This window comes from Lissotriton vulgaris, chromosome 11 (genome assembly GCF_964263255.1).
Source record: "Lissotriton vulgaris chromosome 11, aLisVul1.2, whole genome shotgun sequence".
Classification (NCBI taxonomy): Eukaryota; Metazoa; Chordata; class Amphibia; order Caudata; family Salamandridae; genus Lissotriton; species Lissotriton vulgaris.
The window spans coordinates 1,071,641,346-1,071,660,287 of record NC_141699.1 but is presented as its reverse complement, the minus strand read 5'-3'; the positions used below and the strand labels follow the sequence as shown (position 1 = coordinate 1,071,660,287).

General features: G+C 45.5%; 1 protein-coding gene across 1 annotated transcript in view; it reads left to right on the top strand.

The window, feature by feature from the left end:
* The window catches only part of LOC147684114 (uncharacterized), a 30,781-nt gene extending 17,502 nt beyond the window's left edge, over nt 1-13,279 (top strand). Inside the window, exon 3 of the mRNA XM_086944949.1 lies at nt 12,360-13,279. Within this exon, the coding sequence (XP_086801075.1) occupies nt 12,360-12,609 (250 nt within the window). The 3' untranslated portion in view covers nt 12,610-13,279. The remainder of the gene's footprint in view (nt 1-12,359) is intronic.
* The last annotated feature ends 5,663 nt before the right edge of the window (nt 13,280-18,942 follow it).

Here is an 18,942-nt window from a genome sequence, read left to right as displayed (position 1 = left end):
TGGAGGCTACCACTGAGGTACCAGCTTTTCTGGTCCTGAGGTCTTTAAGAATTTTAAAAATGCATTTAGTGGGATTAGGAATAGAGCTAATCTCCATGGCATAGAACGATGCACGTGTTTTACAGACCGCTTTATGATAGAATTTTATCTTTGTCAAGTAATGCCTTTTTTTCTCTGGTAGGTAATCTTTCCTCCAGTCGCCTTCCGCTTTTTTACAGGCTTTCCGCAGAATGGTTAAGGAGTTGTTGTACCAAGGATTGGAGGTAGAGCTACGACCTTTCACCCATTTTGCTGGAATTAGGGCATCCAGACCTCGCAGGATCCATTCGCAAAAGCGATCGTAGTCTTGGTAGTTGCCGAGATGGTTGGCATTAAGAAAATGGTGGAAGTCATCCAGCTTCAGCTTATGCCAAGGCCGTTTAAAGATCGACCTAGGAGTTCCGTTGTTAGGGGGTTCAATTTGAGGGACAAACAATCTGACCAGGTAGTGGTCTGTCCAGCCCATGGGGGTTGGTTGATCCATAGTAATAGAATGAAGGTTGGTAAATAATGGATCCAGCAGGTGTCCTGCTGAGTGCGTACCTCCAGGGACTAATTGGTCCAGCTCAAGAGCGACAAGGTCTGCTATGAAGGTGGCGTTGTCTTGAGCCTGGTCCAAGTAGAGATTGAGATCGCCACAGATGCTAAAATTAGCAAAACCTGCTGCAAGCTCACTAGCAACCTCGGGAAGCACGTTTTTGAATGTCGTCGCACTTCCCGGGGGACGATATATAAGGAGGCCTGATAGTGAGTACTGTGCACTGACGATATATAAGGAGGCCTGATAGTGAGTACTGTGCACTCACAGCTACCTGGAAATGGGCCGCTTCGCAGTCTGCCACCTGCACTTTATTAAATAGGCAAGAATAGTGTGATCTAAATACGATCGCTATCCCACCTCTCCTGGAGGCCCTGTTTAATGTGCATATGGAATAACCTGGAGGTAAAGCTAGGTTGGTAACCGTTACCAGGTCATCATTTAACCAGGTTTCACACATAAAAAATATATCAGGGAGATCAAGAACTTCGGCGTGATGTTTTGCCAAAGATCTGACATTTAGCTGTAGTATTTTAAGCTGTGTCTGAGATTTGGTCTGATGAACACATTTCAGAAGAGTGGGGGTCGGGATAGTAAAGGAGCCACAGGCAGGGCAGTCCCATGGAGAGTCTCCTAAAGTAGGAGGTTTAGTTGAGCAGGGGGTAGGGTCGAGGTTGAATGCCATGAGTTCCTCCCTGCCATAGCGGATAGTGCCAAGATGTCATTGGCCAGGGGTCCTGGCGAGAGGCGATGTGCAGGCGATGACGGGCGCAGACGGGCTTGCCTTAGGCGCGCCTCCGGCGCGCTGACTGCGCGCCCGCAGCGCTTGTCCGCTGCGCGTCCGAGGAATGCACATTGGTATAGGGTAAGAGGAGGGGCGTGGCCTCACATCAGTGGGCGTGGCCTATGGGCTCGTGGGTGATGGCGGCGATGATTTACCCGACCCGCGGCAGCGCTATAATCCGCTGTGCGGGAGTGTCCAACAAAAGTCTGGGTAAATGGAGACCATAAACAAGTAAGCAGCTAGGTGAAAACAGATTGCTAAAACACAAAGTGCAAAGTACAACTTTAAAATAGTAAGCGTCTCTCCCGGCTTCCGCCTCAGGGCACGCTGTAGTATGTAGGCTGTGTTACAACTTTACAGGGCATGGTACACTAGGTTATGCTTGGTGTGTTTCATATTTCAGGGTGCTGGGCATATGGCAACGCCTAGATCAAGGGAGGCACAGAGAATAATTTATTCTCTCTGGTATGACGTAGTACATATGGGGCAGTGCAGACTTTTTTCACACTGCGTGATGTAATGGTAGGGCATTGTATAGGGTATCAATGCACGGGACCTCTGCAGACTTACTTTAGATTTACAACAAAAACACCCCAGTGTGGGTGTCCCACTGTGTCTCACACTGACACGGACTTCACAGAAGGGTTGTTGGGATGGATTGGGATGTGGAATAGGCCCTGATCTGGCCAGTGCCCACAATTGTCTGGTTCCTAGAATGTGTTCAGTCAGAGAAAAGGCATTCAAAGCAGCTTTCTCGCGACCCGAGTCTCTAGGGATGCAGCTGGACTACAAAAAATGAATGTGAAATAAAAGATTTGTCGCTGAGGCCCCGTTTTACAGCTGCACCATTGGAGTTCTGAGCTGCCAAACACACCAGATCGCAGACATGCTGTTTGGCTGGCCATGACTGCTGATATCCTGTTGTCCTTGTGTGTCAAGGCAGGAATTTTTTTATCCGCTTTGTAAAGATGTCATTGTGCTTCGCAGCAATATTATATCACCAACATTTGTAAAAGCAGAATACTTGCAGAGGAATCGCTTTTAGGAATAATTACTCAGCTCATTTTAGCTCAATTGCGCCCTCTACTGGCAACATGTAGCGTAGAATAGCTCTTATTTCATGTCGTCGTAATTTACAAGCAAGACTGCATCAATTCAACGTCTGTATGTTGGTCTAAGTTATTCCGCCAGGGCGCGGAACTCCGTGGAATTCCACCGAGGTTTCCCGGAGCCTCTGCGGAATTCCGCATAGTGGGACTGGGCAAGCTCTGGCCAGGACTATTAAATATTGATTTCTGTATAACTGGGTCCAAATTGAGGTGGTATGGTGGGTACAAAATGGTACCGAGCTATTGGCAGGGGCTTAGATTAACTTAAGCATTCCATCCATCACCTTGTTGTTTTTGCATTCAATGCCCTAAGTATACCGGGTATGATCAGACATGGGTCCCAGGTTCACTGTGCCACTGGAACCAAACTGTACCTTGCTGAAGAACCCATAACAGGTGCAACACCGTCCTTGGGTTGATTATGTCCTGGGCCAGGGAGGGACTTGCCTGGCAGTTTGGTCTAGACTGTTCCCATTAGTATTAGAGTCAAGACTGATTTGCAGATGGCTGTCTCCAAACTGAGGAGGCATGGTGGGTGAATAATGATGGATTGGGATATGGCCTGAACGATTGTCAGTGACTGAGATTAATTTAAGCAATCCATCCATCACTTTCCTTTTTTTGCATCTCTCAAATCAACACAAATTTGGCAGTCTCCTGCGATCATTTTCGTGATTAAAACTCAACAGGTTCTGCTGAATGTTGGGACCAAGAGTAGTTTTCAGCTGTGTGGAAGAATATGACTGTATCACTTGAGACATTTGAAGATTAAGAATAGAAGTTCTTTATGGCCTTACTGGTATTTTAAGAGGGTGCTAGACTTTTCTTTTGTATTTTTGCTGGGCCTTGATCAAGACCTATTACCTACAATAGGAAGAACATAGATTGGGCTTTGGGACAGAAAATTGCCCATGATTGGATGCCTTTTTAGTCTATCTCAGTACACTGGATTACTTCGTCACACTCTCCCTGGTCCTTCCACTGCCACTGTACTTTATAAATAGCTTATTTTTTATTTTGTAAGTGCCTGACAGCTACACACTGCTTTGGGCTGCTCACATTTAGCTCCTGTCCCCCTGCACATCGGACTCGTTCCTATTTATTCATTTCTTGTCATTTTATTTAAATCATTTTCTGCAAGGCCTAGGAACTACACTCTGCTACCAGGTTGCTAGCATGCGCATCCCGCTACATGCAACCAACCACACCCACTCCTGATTCCTTGCTTTATAGCTCTTTTTGGCAAAGACCTGGCCCCTGCACGCCCCTACCACACTACACGATTTCTCCTACTGTGCAGTGATGGACCTGGAACTCAATCCCTAGATCGAATTTTAAGCTGTTCAATGGATTTTTAAGAGCAACAACAGTAATATATGCTGTTAGAGTTACATTTCTCATGGCTGTGGACACCAGACTTGCTTTCCGATAGATCCTCTTCAAAGGATTTAAAGTGTACTCATTCCAAATGTTATTTTTTTCATTACCTGCTTGAGCCAGGAGTGGGTCATTTGCATTCCTGCTGCCTTCCATAGGTTTAGCTTCCTCTCCAGGATCAAAACCTGATCAAAAGTTGATTGGGCAGACATCTGGATGTATTGTTACCATCAGTGGAATTTATGATCAGCCATCGGTTATCAAGATGAATCAAAAATGGCTTGACAAGTTCAGGCTGGTGTTGGTCTAATAGATGCACACAACGTAGGAGATTAGCACTGGAGCCAGTGAACTCTCTCTTGGCTTTCAGATCCCCATCCTATGCACGTTGTGACACTGCAGGCTGGCAAGGAAATTCTATGGCCACAGGAATGCTCCCTGACTTACTGGAACTCTGATCAGGGACCATGTCCAAGCCTGTAACCCTATAAGGGCAAGGTAATCATCCTTGGGACTGCAGACCTCTGTCCTGGGCACTTTGTGACATTGCAGGCTGGTGAATGGAGCCCAGGAACAGGAACCAGGCCCAGGTAAGACTGGAGCATTGCCCAGGAATCAGTCAGAACTTTCAATCCTGCCAAGCAAGGGAATCCTTCCTGTTCTTTGGAACTTTGTCCTGGGCACGTTGTGACACTGCAGGCTGACAACTCGAGCCTCGGACCATTGAATAAGACCCAGGAAGAGTTTTTTACCCTGCCGTGGAAGAGATGTCTCCCAGACCTACAGAAGTATATCCTGCTTAGCACAGGACAGCCATTAGTCAGTGCCTGACATTCATGCCCTGGTTCATGCCACAGATCTACCCGAGCTCCGGCTAGAGTCCCAGTCAGAGATTTCCACCCTGCCAGAGTAGGGAAGCCCATGTTACGCCTGCAGAGTTTTTACCTGGGTATTCAGTGATACCTTGGTACACTGGCCAAAACCCAACTCTAGAGGGCTGCAGGTCCCCTGGAGCTCTCAGGCACTCACTTCAGAGCTGTTCACCACAGAGTGGCCCTGCAGTTCCTGAATGCCTTGTGGATCCCAAACCCCATCTCATTACAACCTCTTGATTGGGAGAAGGATCTGCTTAGTCCAGATGTCCCTTTAAACCCATGTAGAACAAACAGGTTCCAAGGACCTTGTCCCTACATGTTAGAAATGGGGGGTTCTAGTTGACAAAGGTAGATACCTTTGTCCAAATAGGGACCCTTGCTTCTAGTCAGGGTAAGTGGGGATACACTTCTAAGATAACCCCTGCTCACTCCCTTGGTAGCTTGGCACAAGCAGACAGGTTTGTCTCAGAGGCAGTGTCTAAAGCATTTGTGAACACATACAGTAATACAGTGAAAACTCTGCAAATGGACACCACACCAGTTTGGAAAAATAAGTAATCTTTATCTAAACCAAACAAGACCAAAATGAGGAAAAAACACAAAACAGTAATAAAAATATGACTTTGAAATGGTAGAAATAGTTCAGTTCAAAGCAAATTGCAGATGCATTACTTTTCACACAAAGTACCTTGGATGGGTCGCGCACACAAACAAAAAGGGTCGCAGGGAAGGTGATGCATCAGTTCCTTACATTCAGGGAAGGTGATGCGTCGGTTCCTTGCTCCGGGGGAGATGATGCGTCAGTTCCTTAACGCTGCGCAGGGAAGGTGATGCGTTGGTTCCTTACCAGAAAGGAGGTCAAGCGTTGGTTTCTTACTGCTTGGGGAGGGGATGCATCGGTTTCTTACTGTGTCCCCCACTGATGCAACAGTCTAGGCGCCTCAATGTGGTGATCTGAGATGATACATGGGTTCTTGCAGCCACACAGCAGAGCTTGCGTTGGAATCAGTGCAGTGATCTCGGACTTCGGAGATTGGTGCATTCAATGCGGTGTGCTGTGATTTCTCGAGCTGCAGGCAGGTGCTGCGAAGATTTCTTCGATTCAGAAAAGGGGGTGGTGATGAACAGAGTGTCTGAATTAAACAGACCACTCTTACCCAGTCAAAAGATCAGGGCTTGATCCATCACCGTTATATATCTCACTGCACCATCCCAGCTCAGAACCTGGCTATATGTAAATCAGTCTGTCCCTGGCCCAGTGCATCATGGGAACAGGGCAGACTAAACTACCAAGCCAATTCTTCACCAGGAGATTTCTTCAGTGATGTGTCGGAAACAGGTGCGGATGCGTCACGCTTCTCAAACTTGCTTTACTTTGTATAGTTCCCAGCGCCAAACAGCCTCCAGAGGTCCACACCAGCAGCAGGCACCTCTTAGCAGGTCAGAATTCCCAGCAAGGAAGTTCAGGGGAGCTGGTGGTGAAGTCTTTGTGTCCCTGAGACTTCAGAACAGGAGGCAATCTCTTCTTCAAACCCTTGGAGATCTTCCTCAAGCAGGAGATGTAGCAAACAGAAAGTCTGTCACCATTTCCTTTGCAGAAAGTAGCCACTGCAGGGCAACCCCAGACAGCAAACAGCCCAAGGGCAGTATTCCTCCTTTGTTTCTCCAGCTCTTCTCCTTGGAAAAGGTTCCTCTTGATGCCAAGAAGTGATCTAAAATTCTGGGGTCTGGGCCCAAATATATATACAGAAACATCCTTTGTTCTCTGGTGGCAGAAAAGCCCTGTGCTCAGTCAAAACCAGTTCTGTCCTCTCTGGTGCAGCTGCCTGGCATGGAGGTGGAGACAGCGGTGTGGAAGGCAGACCAGGCACATTCAGGTGAAAGGAAATACCCTCCCCCTACTCTAAATGCAGCGCAGGTCTATTTTAATATTCTGAGTTCAGGCATAATAAACTTTACTTTTCTACCTCATTCCCAGGGGTAGTTATGTGTATACGATGTTATAAGCAAACTACCTATTCTATCCTTTGGGATTTGATAACCCTACAATAGTGGAAAACGAAATTGGCAGTATTTCACTATCAGGAGATGCATACACATCAGGGAATGTCGTACCTTTCACATACACTGCACCCTGCCCACAGTGGTACCTTGGGCGTACCTTAGGGGTGACTAACATGTAAGAAAAGGGAAGGTTAGTGCCTGGCAAGTGGGTGCACCTGCCAGGTTGACATAGTAGAACTGGACTGCACACAGGCTCTCCAATGGCAAGCATGAGCTACATTTACAGGCTGCTTATGTGGGTAGCACAATCAGTGCTGCAAGCCGACTAGCAGCATTTGATTTACAGGCCCTGGGCACACATAGTGCACTGTACTAGGGACTGACAAGTAAATCAAATAAGTCAATCATGGCATCACCAATCCATAACAACAATTTACAAAGGGAGCACTTGCACTTTGGCACCAAACAGCAGTGTCAAAGTGCCCAAAGCATCTAGACCAGCAAAACAAAGTTCAACACACAGCAAATACACAGGAGGTACAGGCAAAATATACAGGGTAGACCCACGCCAATGTTGCCAGGTCTAACACATATGGAGGAATGTCACTAGGCTATTAACAAATGTACCTATCCTACATTGGAACTTTTAGTTAGCACTCAGGAAAAAAGCTGGACATGGAGTGGCATACCAGGCTGACCCAGTCAGAGCTGTTCTCCCTGCTTCTCTCACTGGGTCTTTACAGCGCCATCCTGGGAAGTTTGTGACATTGCAGGTTGGTGAGTGGAGCCCAGGCCAGAGAGATTGAATCGCAAGCCTGATGAAGCTCTGACCAGGAAGTCAGTCAGAGCTTTTCATTCTTCTGAAGTGGGAGAAGCCTCCCCCAACCAGCAGAACCCTGTCTTGGGCATGTGGGTCAGCAAATGAAGACCTGGTCAGCGGAAAACATCCTAGGCCTGCCTCACCTGATGGAGGACCTGGTCAGAGCTTTGCAGCTTGCCCAAAGACTTGGATTTCAGCAGATTACCTTTTTTTTTTAAAGAAACACTGCTCTGAATCTAGTCCAAATACCCACCATGTGCTTGCCATAAGCACACTCTTAAGGGTGAAACTCAAGGGCATTGGAAATTGGTATAAATTACAATGGAATTAGGGGGTCAGGAACCATGTGAAAAGTTCTTTAGAAAAAATGATCCTGTCCACACAATGTACCCCCTTAGAGGCGGATTAGCAGTTTATTTCGCTAATAGGACTTTAAGCTCTGCAAATTTCAGGAGGATGTATTTGCTATCTCACTGAATGGCTTATTATACCCCTATAGCCCCCCACAGAATGTACCCAGCGGTAGAGGATTGCTGCTTTCAGTGTCAGCAACAGGAGATGGGGGTTGTCTTCATAATTTTTGCACTTGCCACGCGTTGGACAAGTTTTAGTAAAAGGTTTTCTCTGCTCTAAGTCTCAGCATCCAGATTAATATAGACCCGGAGGCTTGTGCGGCATTCTTTGTGCTTGTTAGCAAGAGCCAGGGCTCTGGCAGTGGTAAGCGGGGACAGGTGCTTATATCAATAGCTTCTCTAATTGTTTGCTCTTTGATTCTACAGAACTGAAAAACATCTAGGATTCCGATATACCGAGAGTGGTTCAATGAAATGCTTAGGCTTCAAAAATTTGAGTAGTTTTATGCAAGACGGGTGGGGGGGTTAAAGAGATTTAATGCCTAATTTAATGGTAGTTTCTGGATATAATAGAAAAAGCGGACCCTGACTCGGTAGCAGCGCAGTTGGCGATTCCACGAGGGCAACAATGCAGGTACTGGTGAGCTGCAAGTTCATGATCAAACATGTTGTGTATAGTTATTTATCCAGCTTTATGGCATGGACAATCACAACACAGAATTCATAGCTGATGCGGTATGTTTTGTCCCAAAGGGACTTCTTCAAGGCTGTTACATTTGTAAGTAGTCTACATGAGAAGTACACAACAGTTCATGTCAAAAAGAAGTGCCTTAGCGAAGGATTTCTCAGTGAAAAAGGAACACATGACTACTATATGTAGTAGATATTGATGTACAGAAGGGTGTTTTGTGACCGAAAATACATGCTTTGTCACGTAACGGCATAGACCCTTCCACTTTACGTTACATAACAACGCATGTATTTTAGGTCCCAAAACACCCTTCTGTACATCGGCTATGAATTCTGTGTTGTGATTTTAACAAAAAAAATCTGAAAAAAAGAATAACAGAATAACAGAATAAAGGAAGGATATATTTCTAGCAAACCGCATTCTTATTCGATTAATTTGGGTGACGTGTCGATATCAATTCACTGACTGTTATACATTACTGCATATCTCTAAACTGTATTCAATCATAGCTGTGTGCTGAGCCATTTTGTCTTTTGTGTTTTTGGTTTTCCCAATTAGTGGGGACGTAGGGAGGTCACGTTCCCGACTGTTTGCACCACACTTCCGTAATAACTATCGCAAACTAGACTGACTGGTGCAGGTCTTCAGTGCCCTTACCTTCTGTTTCTTGCTCTGCAAATTTTTCCCTAAATGTACAGGCTTTTGGTCAGCCCTCCCATTGGTCTGTTCAAGTGCCATTAAAATTTTGCCTCTGACCACCGCAGCATACAACAAGGAGGAAGGAATTAGCCTGCTTAGTCCATTGGCTGTCTCATGCTGTGAATGATGGTATTTGTATGATCCCTTGTGCACAATCCACATCAGTGCCATAGCTGGACCACTGTTTTATTTGTTGTCTTTGAAATATTTTTTTTTTTTTTTTTTTAGTTCAGATGTTTGCAAGTAAAACAAATAAATACAAACATGCCATGCTGGCCAAGGCCAAGGCCTGCCCTTTTGACTTTGCCAATTCTTGTTCCTAGGTAGCTGCAAGAAAGTGATTTTCTGTCTTCTTTGATTCTCAATACTGATTTCAGATTTCCTTCTGGTGCCCGAATACTATATTTTAATAACTCTGGTTGTTACACTAGCTTTGGATGATAAGTGTAATTTCTGCAAGTTAAAATATATTTGGTGTGCTGGGAGGAGGCGCGGTGACGGATCCCTGGGCGTCGGGGCTGCGGGTGGCTACAGGTGGCCTGAAGTATCTTGGGGTGTTTCTCTCCGACTCGGCAGACATTGCTTGGGAACGCAACCTACTGTCCGTCTGGGAGCGGGTCCAGACAGATGTTAAAACTTGGTCTTGAATGCCCCTGTCAATCTTTGGCAGATCTGCGATTTTCAAGATGGTTGCACTCCCGCGCCTCCTCTACCAATTACAGAATCATCCCTATCCGATCTCACCCCAGTGGTTTAGGCAGGTCAACTCGGTCCTGGGCCGCTTTCTTTGGGCTGGAGGTGCGGCCAGGGTGGCACTGCATACGTGCTTTTTGTCCACCTACTGTGGGAGCTTGGCCACCTCAGATCTACAGTCTTATTATCAGGCCGCTCATCTCCTCGTTCTGAACGAATGGTGGTATGGTGAAGGTGGGGATTCGGCCTATGCCCTGGAACGCACATTGATGGGCGATAACTCGCTTCACACCATCCTCTACTCCCCCCGGTTCCGCCGCTCGTTGCCGAGGGTCACTAGGCTCATCTTTGCCGTGTGGCGGCAGGCCTTGCGCCGTATGGGCTGGTGGGGCAGGCTGACCGCAGAAACGCCGCTGTGGCGTAACGGCATACTGCCTGAACTGTCTAAGCTGTCTGGCTTCGATGGCTGGGACGCAATCGGTATCTCGCAGCTAGGTCATGTGATGTCCGGGGCGACGCTCAAGTCCTTTCAGGCGCTTAGCGCCGAATTTGATATGCCCCAATCTCAATTTTTTCGGTACCTACAATTCCGGAACGCATTGACGCCCAGTATTACCAACCTTGACTCACTCCCTGACTTTAGCCCGATTGAGGCGAAGGTCTTCATGGGCGACCTTGGGGATGAAAAGGTGTCGCGTATCTACCAGACAATGGTCACCCACTGCTCCTCCACGCTTCTTCCGCTAAAGACATCCTGGGAGGCGGATGTCGGCCCGTTAGATGAGGATGATTGGCGGGAGGCCCTGGAATCCCCGAGGGGAGCGGCTATTGCAATACGGTTTCATTTAATACAATTCAAGATTCTCCATAGGGCCTACTACACCCGTGAGCGTCTGTGGAAGGCGGGCCTGATTGAGTCCCCGGAGTGTCTGCGATGTGGGGTGGAGGTAGGCCCGCTACTCCACACGGTGTGGTCGTGCCCCAGACTGATTGGCTTCTGGAGAGGTTATGGAGCTGCCTGTCGGAGGTGCTGGGCTGGACCCTCCCCCGTACCCATCGCCTGGGTCTGCTGCACATCCTGGAGGGAGTTGGTGGACACATTTATAAGCGGCACTTGCTCCTCCTGGGGCTAGTGGTAGCCAAAAGAGATGTGGCCCGAGCATGGAAGGATGTGAGGCCCCCCCCTCTGAGTGCATGGAAGGCTGGCATAGACTTCTGCATGGGTCTGGAGCGACCAATCTTTGAAGCACGGGGATGCCCCCACAAGCACTTTAAGGTATGGAAGAGGTGGGCGGATTACAGGGGCTTGACGCTGGACCCCCCGGCGGAGCAGGAGGAGGACCTTTAGCCCAATACTGTCCGGCGAGCCCGTATCTTGCACCTAAAATTGCCACATCAGGAACTTATATCAACACAGTTCGTACACACATGCATGGGGTTAGGGCGGGTTCCAGGGTGGGTTCTGGGAGTTGGGTGGGTGGAAAACTAAAGGGATAAAGGCGGGGTGAATGTTTCTTTGTATCCTTGATTTGCATTGGTTCCTCGATTGGACACTCGGTCCTTTGTTGCATTTGTATCAAAATGTCTGGTGGTCTCATCCTGATTGTGGGGTGCCACTCTATTTACTGTGCCCGACTTTATCAATAAAATTGTTGTGAAAAAAAAATATATATTTGGTGTGGATGCATTAGTCCAGTATAAGATGTAGAAACATTTACCCTGATCTCCATATCGTGGGGCTTTTCCCATTGTGACATGCTACAGTGGTACATATTTGTCACTTCTGATCTGAGCCTGTCCACTCGGAGTTTTCATTTTTCTTTGGTCAGTTCACAGAATGTTCCTCAACGAGTTATAGGTCAGGAATCAATGTGAACTTCCTTTGACCTTTTTTGGTCACCAATCCCAGATGTAAGAGTTTCAAGTACCACAAAGTTTTCTTTTGGAACTGGCCATTGGTTCAGGTGGGTTCTGAAAGGCCGAAAAGGGACTGAGGATGAGTGTGTTCCCTTCTGAAGGGAGCCTCGCCTGTGGATCCTAATGGACTGTTTGCACAAGGGGCAGGGGCAGCATTGCTAGGCATAGGAGGGCCTCTGTCTGCAGAGGCAGTGAGGGAAAAGCCATGGTTATGAATGCTCCTGAGAACAGCCGCCAGAGGTTTAGATTATTTGCAAGCATTCCACCCACCACCTTTTGTATGTTTGATTTAGAAAGGATAAATGTACCACTGTTAGCTATCCTCAATAAAATCTTCCACCATTATGAAGCTTCGGCATTAGGCGGTGCCTAGAAAAAGAACTATCTTTGGATTTTCATTATATTATTATTTTCTACTGATACGGATATTGAAATATGTTCTTGTGTTTTTACTTGACAGGTACTCGCCTTATTCATTTTTGAAAGTGTCACGCAGCTGTCTTTGCTGCACGGAAACAAAAATGGCGGTGATGAAGGCGAAACTGCCATGTAAACCGGACGGTTTCCACATTCATAAGTACTATACTATTGCTGGGTGCGCGTGCACCAAATGTGGTGCTCTTAGTTTCGATGTGTCTGAACTGCCTCCAGTGGAAACGGCTGTAGTCTCAGAAGTCACGCAAATCTCAGATCCAAAAGCTGCTGCATAGAAGAAAAGACAAACCCGTATGAACCCTTGAGAATATAGCGGGGCACTAACGGTGGAATGAAATGCTGTCAGTTAAACTTGTCTCAAATATCTCAGATCTTTGTCAAAATGCAACTCTGTATTACTTTCAGCAACTTTGAACTTGTGCCAGAATAAAACTAGTATAAAGAGAAATCAGGTGCTGGTGTAATGGGCTGACTGACTCTACTCCTGGCTATTCAGCCCTTACGTACCACCAAGTTTGTATAACATTTTAATGTTCCATTAAGGGCTAGTCTCGGGGTGATTGGTTTTGGTTCCAACTGCATTAAACCCGGGTTGAGAATTCATGCATACATTGTAACATTGGAATGTTTTCCATCACTCTCAATATTTTTCAATCTAATTTCTTCAAAAAGTGACAATTGTGATATGTATTGTAATTGCAAGTATAAAAATTATGCACTGGATTTCTAATGTCCAATTGTAATGCCTCCTGGGGCAGCGCAACTGGCATAGATACTATGGTGTTGCATTACAGCCTATGTGGAAACAATGCTGTTTATCCCAGACATTACATTATTTGCTATTGAATATGGTGGTATTATAATCGGTGAAAGGGAAGTTTTAATCTTTTGATGCAATTTAATTGTCACATAAAATGTTACAAAGTAATAAACTTTGTCAAGATATTTTTTGTCAGTCTTCAGTCCATGCAAGTTATGGGATCTAACGAATGAATCATCTTTTATAGATTTTTTGCAGCTGTTTGCGTGCCAAATGCTAACCATTGCAGTATGTATTCTTCAGTGTGCTTCTCAGCACGCCATAAAACATGTTTTTTCTTAGACATCATACAGTTAGATCTTCTGTTGCAAAGTCAACTCACAAGTTAGTGCAGGTTGGATTCCACCAGGGCCATCTGGAAATATCGAAAAATCTTCCTCTCTCGTACATTGACTGCTTTTTTTATAATCCTATATATTCAGAACTGAACTACTACATCTGCACCCACTAATGCACACACTAATAGGTCCCAGCCCCTCACAGTGACTGTATTTCGTTTTTCACTGTCCCATAGGCTGTCATTGGGGCTGCGCTGTACCATTTGATATGTGTAACTTTAATTTATGGCAAGATCGACAAATAGAGATTAGGGTCTCTGAGCTTAAAACACCTTTTAGGAAAGGTGTTTTTTAAATTGTTTGTTTGAAAATGCCATTTTAAGAAAGTGGGTATTTTCTTAATTTACCATTCTGTGTGCCTCTGGCTGTTTGTGTATTAAACATCTGGTGTTGGAGTGCCAGCTGCTGGGTATATTCACTCACTCCAAACAGTCACTGGGAAGGGGGTTGAGGTGTGCCCTGCCTTGCCTGGGTGACTCATTGCTAGGCCGAATAAACCTGTTCTGGATTTAGAGTGGTGGGGGGAGTTTCACTTCCACCTGAATATGCTGTGTCTCCTTTTCACAATGCTATCTCCACTCAATTTGCTCATGCTGCACCAGGGAGGATAGGACTCGTTTGAACTGGGTTCACAGGCCCTTGCCACAAAGAGAACAATGACAAATGGAGTATGAATATTAGACCTAAAACCCCAGGACTTTAGATTACTTCAAGGAACAAGAAGACCGTGCCAAGAAGAAGAGCGGAAGGACAGTGTGACGAGCATTGCCTTTTCTGTATGATGGGTTGGTTGGCCTGCTGTTGTTGCTTCTGTCTGTGGTGGAGGAAAATGACTGACTCTTTTCCCTACTGTGGTATCCTGCTTGTGAAGGGAATCTCCAAGGGCCTGTGTATGCTGGCCTCCTGTTGGAAGTTTTAGGGAAATCAAAGACTTCAAACCAAGTAACCTGCCTGGGAGGAGAGCTGGAGACACAGTGAGGAGCGTGAGCACTTGATGTGTGTGGGGTAAGACAGCCTGCAGTGACTGCTCCTGCCTGGAGCATGAGAAGAACTGGACTGATCTTTGCTAAACGTGTAAGAATGTGAGAAGCGCTTTCTGTGGCAGTCCAAGGTGTGGGGGGGGGGGGGTGCTGCCATCACCCCAACCTCTGTGAAAACCATAGCCGGTGGAAAGTGCTACATTGAGCACATCCATTCTTTTGTTTATCTAGCACCTCGGCTCATGAGGAGCACTGTTTATGTCTCCTTCTCTCTCTGAACCCAGCTAGTGGAGAGAGCTTTGTGTTCCTCTGAGAAGAAGTGTGTGCAAAGGACCTGGTGTGTGCTGGAGGCTATCCCTCAATCCTACCCAGATATCAGGCCAAGAAGTGGCAGTACTGAGAAGCATGCTGAGGGTGCAGCTTCCCCTGTGACTGTAGATACAGCTGCCACAATAGGAAAGCCCATGGAGAGGCGGGCAACTCCACTGACGTCACACTAGGCGTTGGCGGCTTTCATGGCTGGACGAGGGATTACCACCCTTGTAGCTGCCAGCTCCGTGCTGCTTACTCCTACCCCGTGTACAGTCGATTGAGTTGATGGGGGCCCAGGGAGGTAGTAAGGCTTTACCGCCCTTGGATGGAAGAGGCCTGCTGTCCAACTATGAAGGCAGCTTTTGCCACTGCTCTGCACGCTGTCAGCCGCTGCCTTGCGATCTCCCTACAAATGGGAGAGGCTGAGTCGTTTCCCTTCATGATTTCCAGGTGTGTATTCCCCCTCGCTTCTGTACATCCTTTGGGGGGAGACGCTGAGGAGCTGCATTGGTCACTACCGGCAAGGTCCCAAGGGGCCATTCCTAAAACCTTAGGCGTGCTGTCTCAGCATAGGGAATTACCATAATCCCCATCAAAGGCACACAGGAGTTCCGGTGCCCTACCTGCTCAGTGAAAATTGCCATATTGTCACTAGTAGGCACACAGGTGTTTCTGCAGCCTACAGCTCATAAGCCAAGTGTCCCCTGTGGGGCTCACCTTTTACTATATGAAGCGCTGTGGCTGCATAGGGTGCAAAGTGGGTGATTCAGGTACACTGATACCTGGTGTTTATGTATGATCTGAACTACTGTATGTTTTTTTTATAAACCTTCTTTACTGAGTTTTGTCTGCTAACATCATGTTCCAAGAGCCACATTATACATTCATCGACCAAAAATGATGTTGACATGTATAAGCAAGGATTGCACTTGCATAGGTTAACAGTGTAACCAAAATCCAAAAGTAAACACAGCCAGCTGCGATCAACATAGAATGGAAAACATTATTGCGGAATAATCTAGTTCCTGGGTATTGTCTTGGCTTGCCCACCCAATCAGTAATTTGGTGACCGTACATATGAAAACAATGTTATGAATTGGACAGCACCTCCAAGTCTAGTAAAGTAGGTGGTGGAGTCGGAAGGGTCAATACTATTCCTCTATAGTCCGCTCAGTGCTGCCATATACGTGCATGTTTCTGAGGACAACCCTGGGCTTCGAAGACAGGTTCTTCTATCGCCATGCAACAGTCTAGACCCTGCTTGCAGACCTCTAATAGCAGTGAAGAGGGTGCTTTCCAGGAGCGAGCAATGTATCATTTGGCCAAGGTTAATCCTAAATACAATAAGTGGTGCTTATATCTATTGTCCCCAGTATCTTCTGCAATATGAAGTAGGGCTAATCGAGGTGTGCTGCCTATGGTCCATTCCAGCACCTCCTCTAGGTCATCTATGAACCCCTCTCCAGAACGTACCAAGAGTTGGACATGTCCATAACATATGTATATAGGTGGCCTCTTCTGCCCCACAGCGTAGACATGTAGGGGACTCAATGAGCCCGGCTCTATGAAGCCGCACTCATATATAGTATACTCTATGCAGATATTTTAACTGTATCAACTGCTGTCGCGAGGACGTGGTAGTTACCCCCGGGGACTCCAGCACCTCTCTCCAGTCATTGTTATGAAGAGGGCTTATACCTGCCTGCCATACCTCTCTGAGAGACTCCAATGATGAAGCGCTATGGAAAATCAAAGTTTGATATATTTTGGAAATTCTCTGGTCTTGTAGGCCCCCCATAAGAAGTTTGCCCTCAAGTGGACTGAATTTAGGAAGGTCTGTGAGATTCTTGAGATAGGGAGAGACTGATTGGCAAAACTGTAAATATTTATAGAATTGGATGAATGGCATGGAATATTCCCTCTGTAGATCTGAGAAGGATTTAAGAGTGGTGCCTTGAAGAACGTCCCCCAATGTAGACATCCCAATACGGTCCCAACCTTGTAAGCCTTGCAACCCTTGTAGTTGAGGGAGAAGGCAGTTATCCATATGATAAGACAAAGAGACTGCCGCCACACCGCCAGCATGACCGCTGTGGCTGGAGGGGAGAGCCTGGGTATTAGGGCAACCATATAGGAATTTATGTACTGATGGATCTCCCAAGAGCCATCTCTCTGCATTATTTGCAGGTTCCTCTCTTGGGCAATACCACTAGTCATTGAGAACCTGTAGCTGGAAGGCCGCGTAGTATGACTGTATTTCGGCAATTTCAATGCCACTACAGTACGTGGAGAAAAAAAAGGTGCGGAGAACTAGCCTAACTGCCCCTCCTCCCCAAAGAAACACATTTTACATGGAATTATTCTGTCTGAACCACGTTTGTGAAATGGGAAAGGGGTGATTCTGAAGCTGAATTAGGAGCCTGGAGAAAGAGAGCTTAAATATTGCCGAGCGTCCATAAAGGGATAGGGGTAGGCCTGCAGAGGATTTCAATTCTGTTTTAATCTTGAACACAATTTCTCAACCTGAGAAACTCTAGTAAATTCAAATATCCATATCAATAACAGCCTATTCCAATTTGTATAATTTTCTGTCTCTTCTTTTTTTTTCAATTCAAATTCTTAGTTCAGTCCAACCACCGGGTACAGGACATAAAAAGTTCTTTAATGTTACAAATAGCCAACAGATTTTGCCAACACGTGTTTCGTCTGGCTCCTCGGCCAATGACTTCGTCAGGGCTAAAAGCAAACACATTTGTCCTTAAATTCATATAGATACAAACAATGAAAGTTTACATAGGTAATCTATTTTTAAGAGACTGTAGAAAAGAGAAGAAAAAACCTACAGAGAACGGATAATGATAGAAAGAGGTGCTCTAAAGGGATACATCCCAAGTAATAGACCAGCATATCCAAAAAGTAACTACCAATAGAATGAAGTAAAGGAAAGAAAAAGTGTAAGAAAAAGACCAACATCTCTTGTGTCTAAAGTGTCATTAAAGTGAATCAAAGGGAAGAAAAATGGTATAATAAGTGCATAAATCCATGCAGGTGAAGTATGATTTGTGCCCCTAATATTTCACCTTCTAATCTCTTCATATACACTGTGTCCTCAAGGTAGATCATGTTCAACTTACCAATTGCAATATATTTCAGAAATGGTATCATAAGGGAGTAAAATTTCAATTCAAATCAATAAAATTCCTAAGAAAAAGGAATTTAAAATTATTCAACAGACACCAATCAGATTTTATTGTAATAGTTGAATTATATCTATAGTTAAAATATATAGTAAGGCTACACTAGTAATGCACACATTCCAATAAAAAATCAGGAATGAAGTTAAGTACAACCGGTACTAATAGTGTAACAGCACCGGATATAGGCAAGTACCTTCAAATTTTCTCCTATTTAAAGGTCTATACATATGGCCTCTCACTACCAAGTTTGTCTTAAGTCAACATGTTTAAAAAGACGTTATTAGGACTAAAAGACATCAAGGTAAAAAAGTACCTTAATGATGATAGTTATCACTCTGTTATCTTCTATATAAAATTCTAACCAGACAGTATTTCGACTGATTTTGTTCAAATCTAAAATGTAGTAGCAAAAGAATTATGTTGACATCTTACCAACATATGTTAAAACTATCTTGTTAGAGAAATAACTACACGAAAGTACCTGAACTAGGGAAGTGCATATCTCATTCTAGTTGGAAAGAAACGGTTCACGTTGCTCTGTGAGTCTCTTGAGCTTGAACCTAAAGGGAAAAACACAATTCCGTTGCCAGGAGTCGAACGTGCTAGTTATATCTAAAATAGAGCCACTATCTCCCCTCGCAGTGTCTCACCATGCGGATCTTACCGGCAAATATAGTCTTCAGTTTTCATCTGGACACATGTTCGCGTCGGCGTCTAGCGCTGGCGCCATCTTGAACGAGGCTTTTATACCTAGCACCCTTAAATATTGAGAGCGGACTTGCGTATAGCATAAATAGCATTGTCCTACCATGTACAGAAGGGTAGTCAGTATATAATTCTACGTACCTTACTTATTGTAAAATTATTTCAATCTAATTACTAAAATACAATTAAAATTAACCATTGTATACAACCAGATAGTAAACCTATTATTATACGGTAAATTTATCGCGATCGTCAT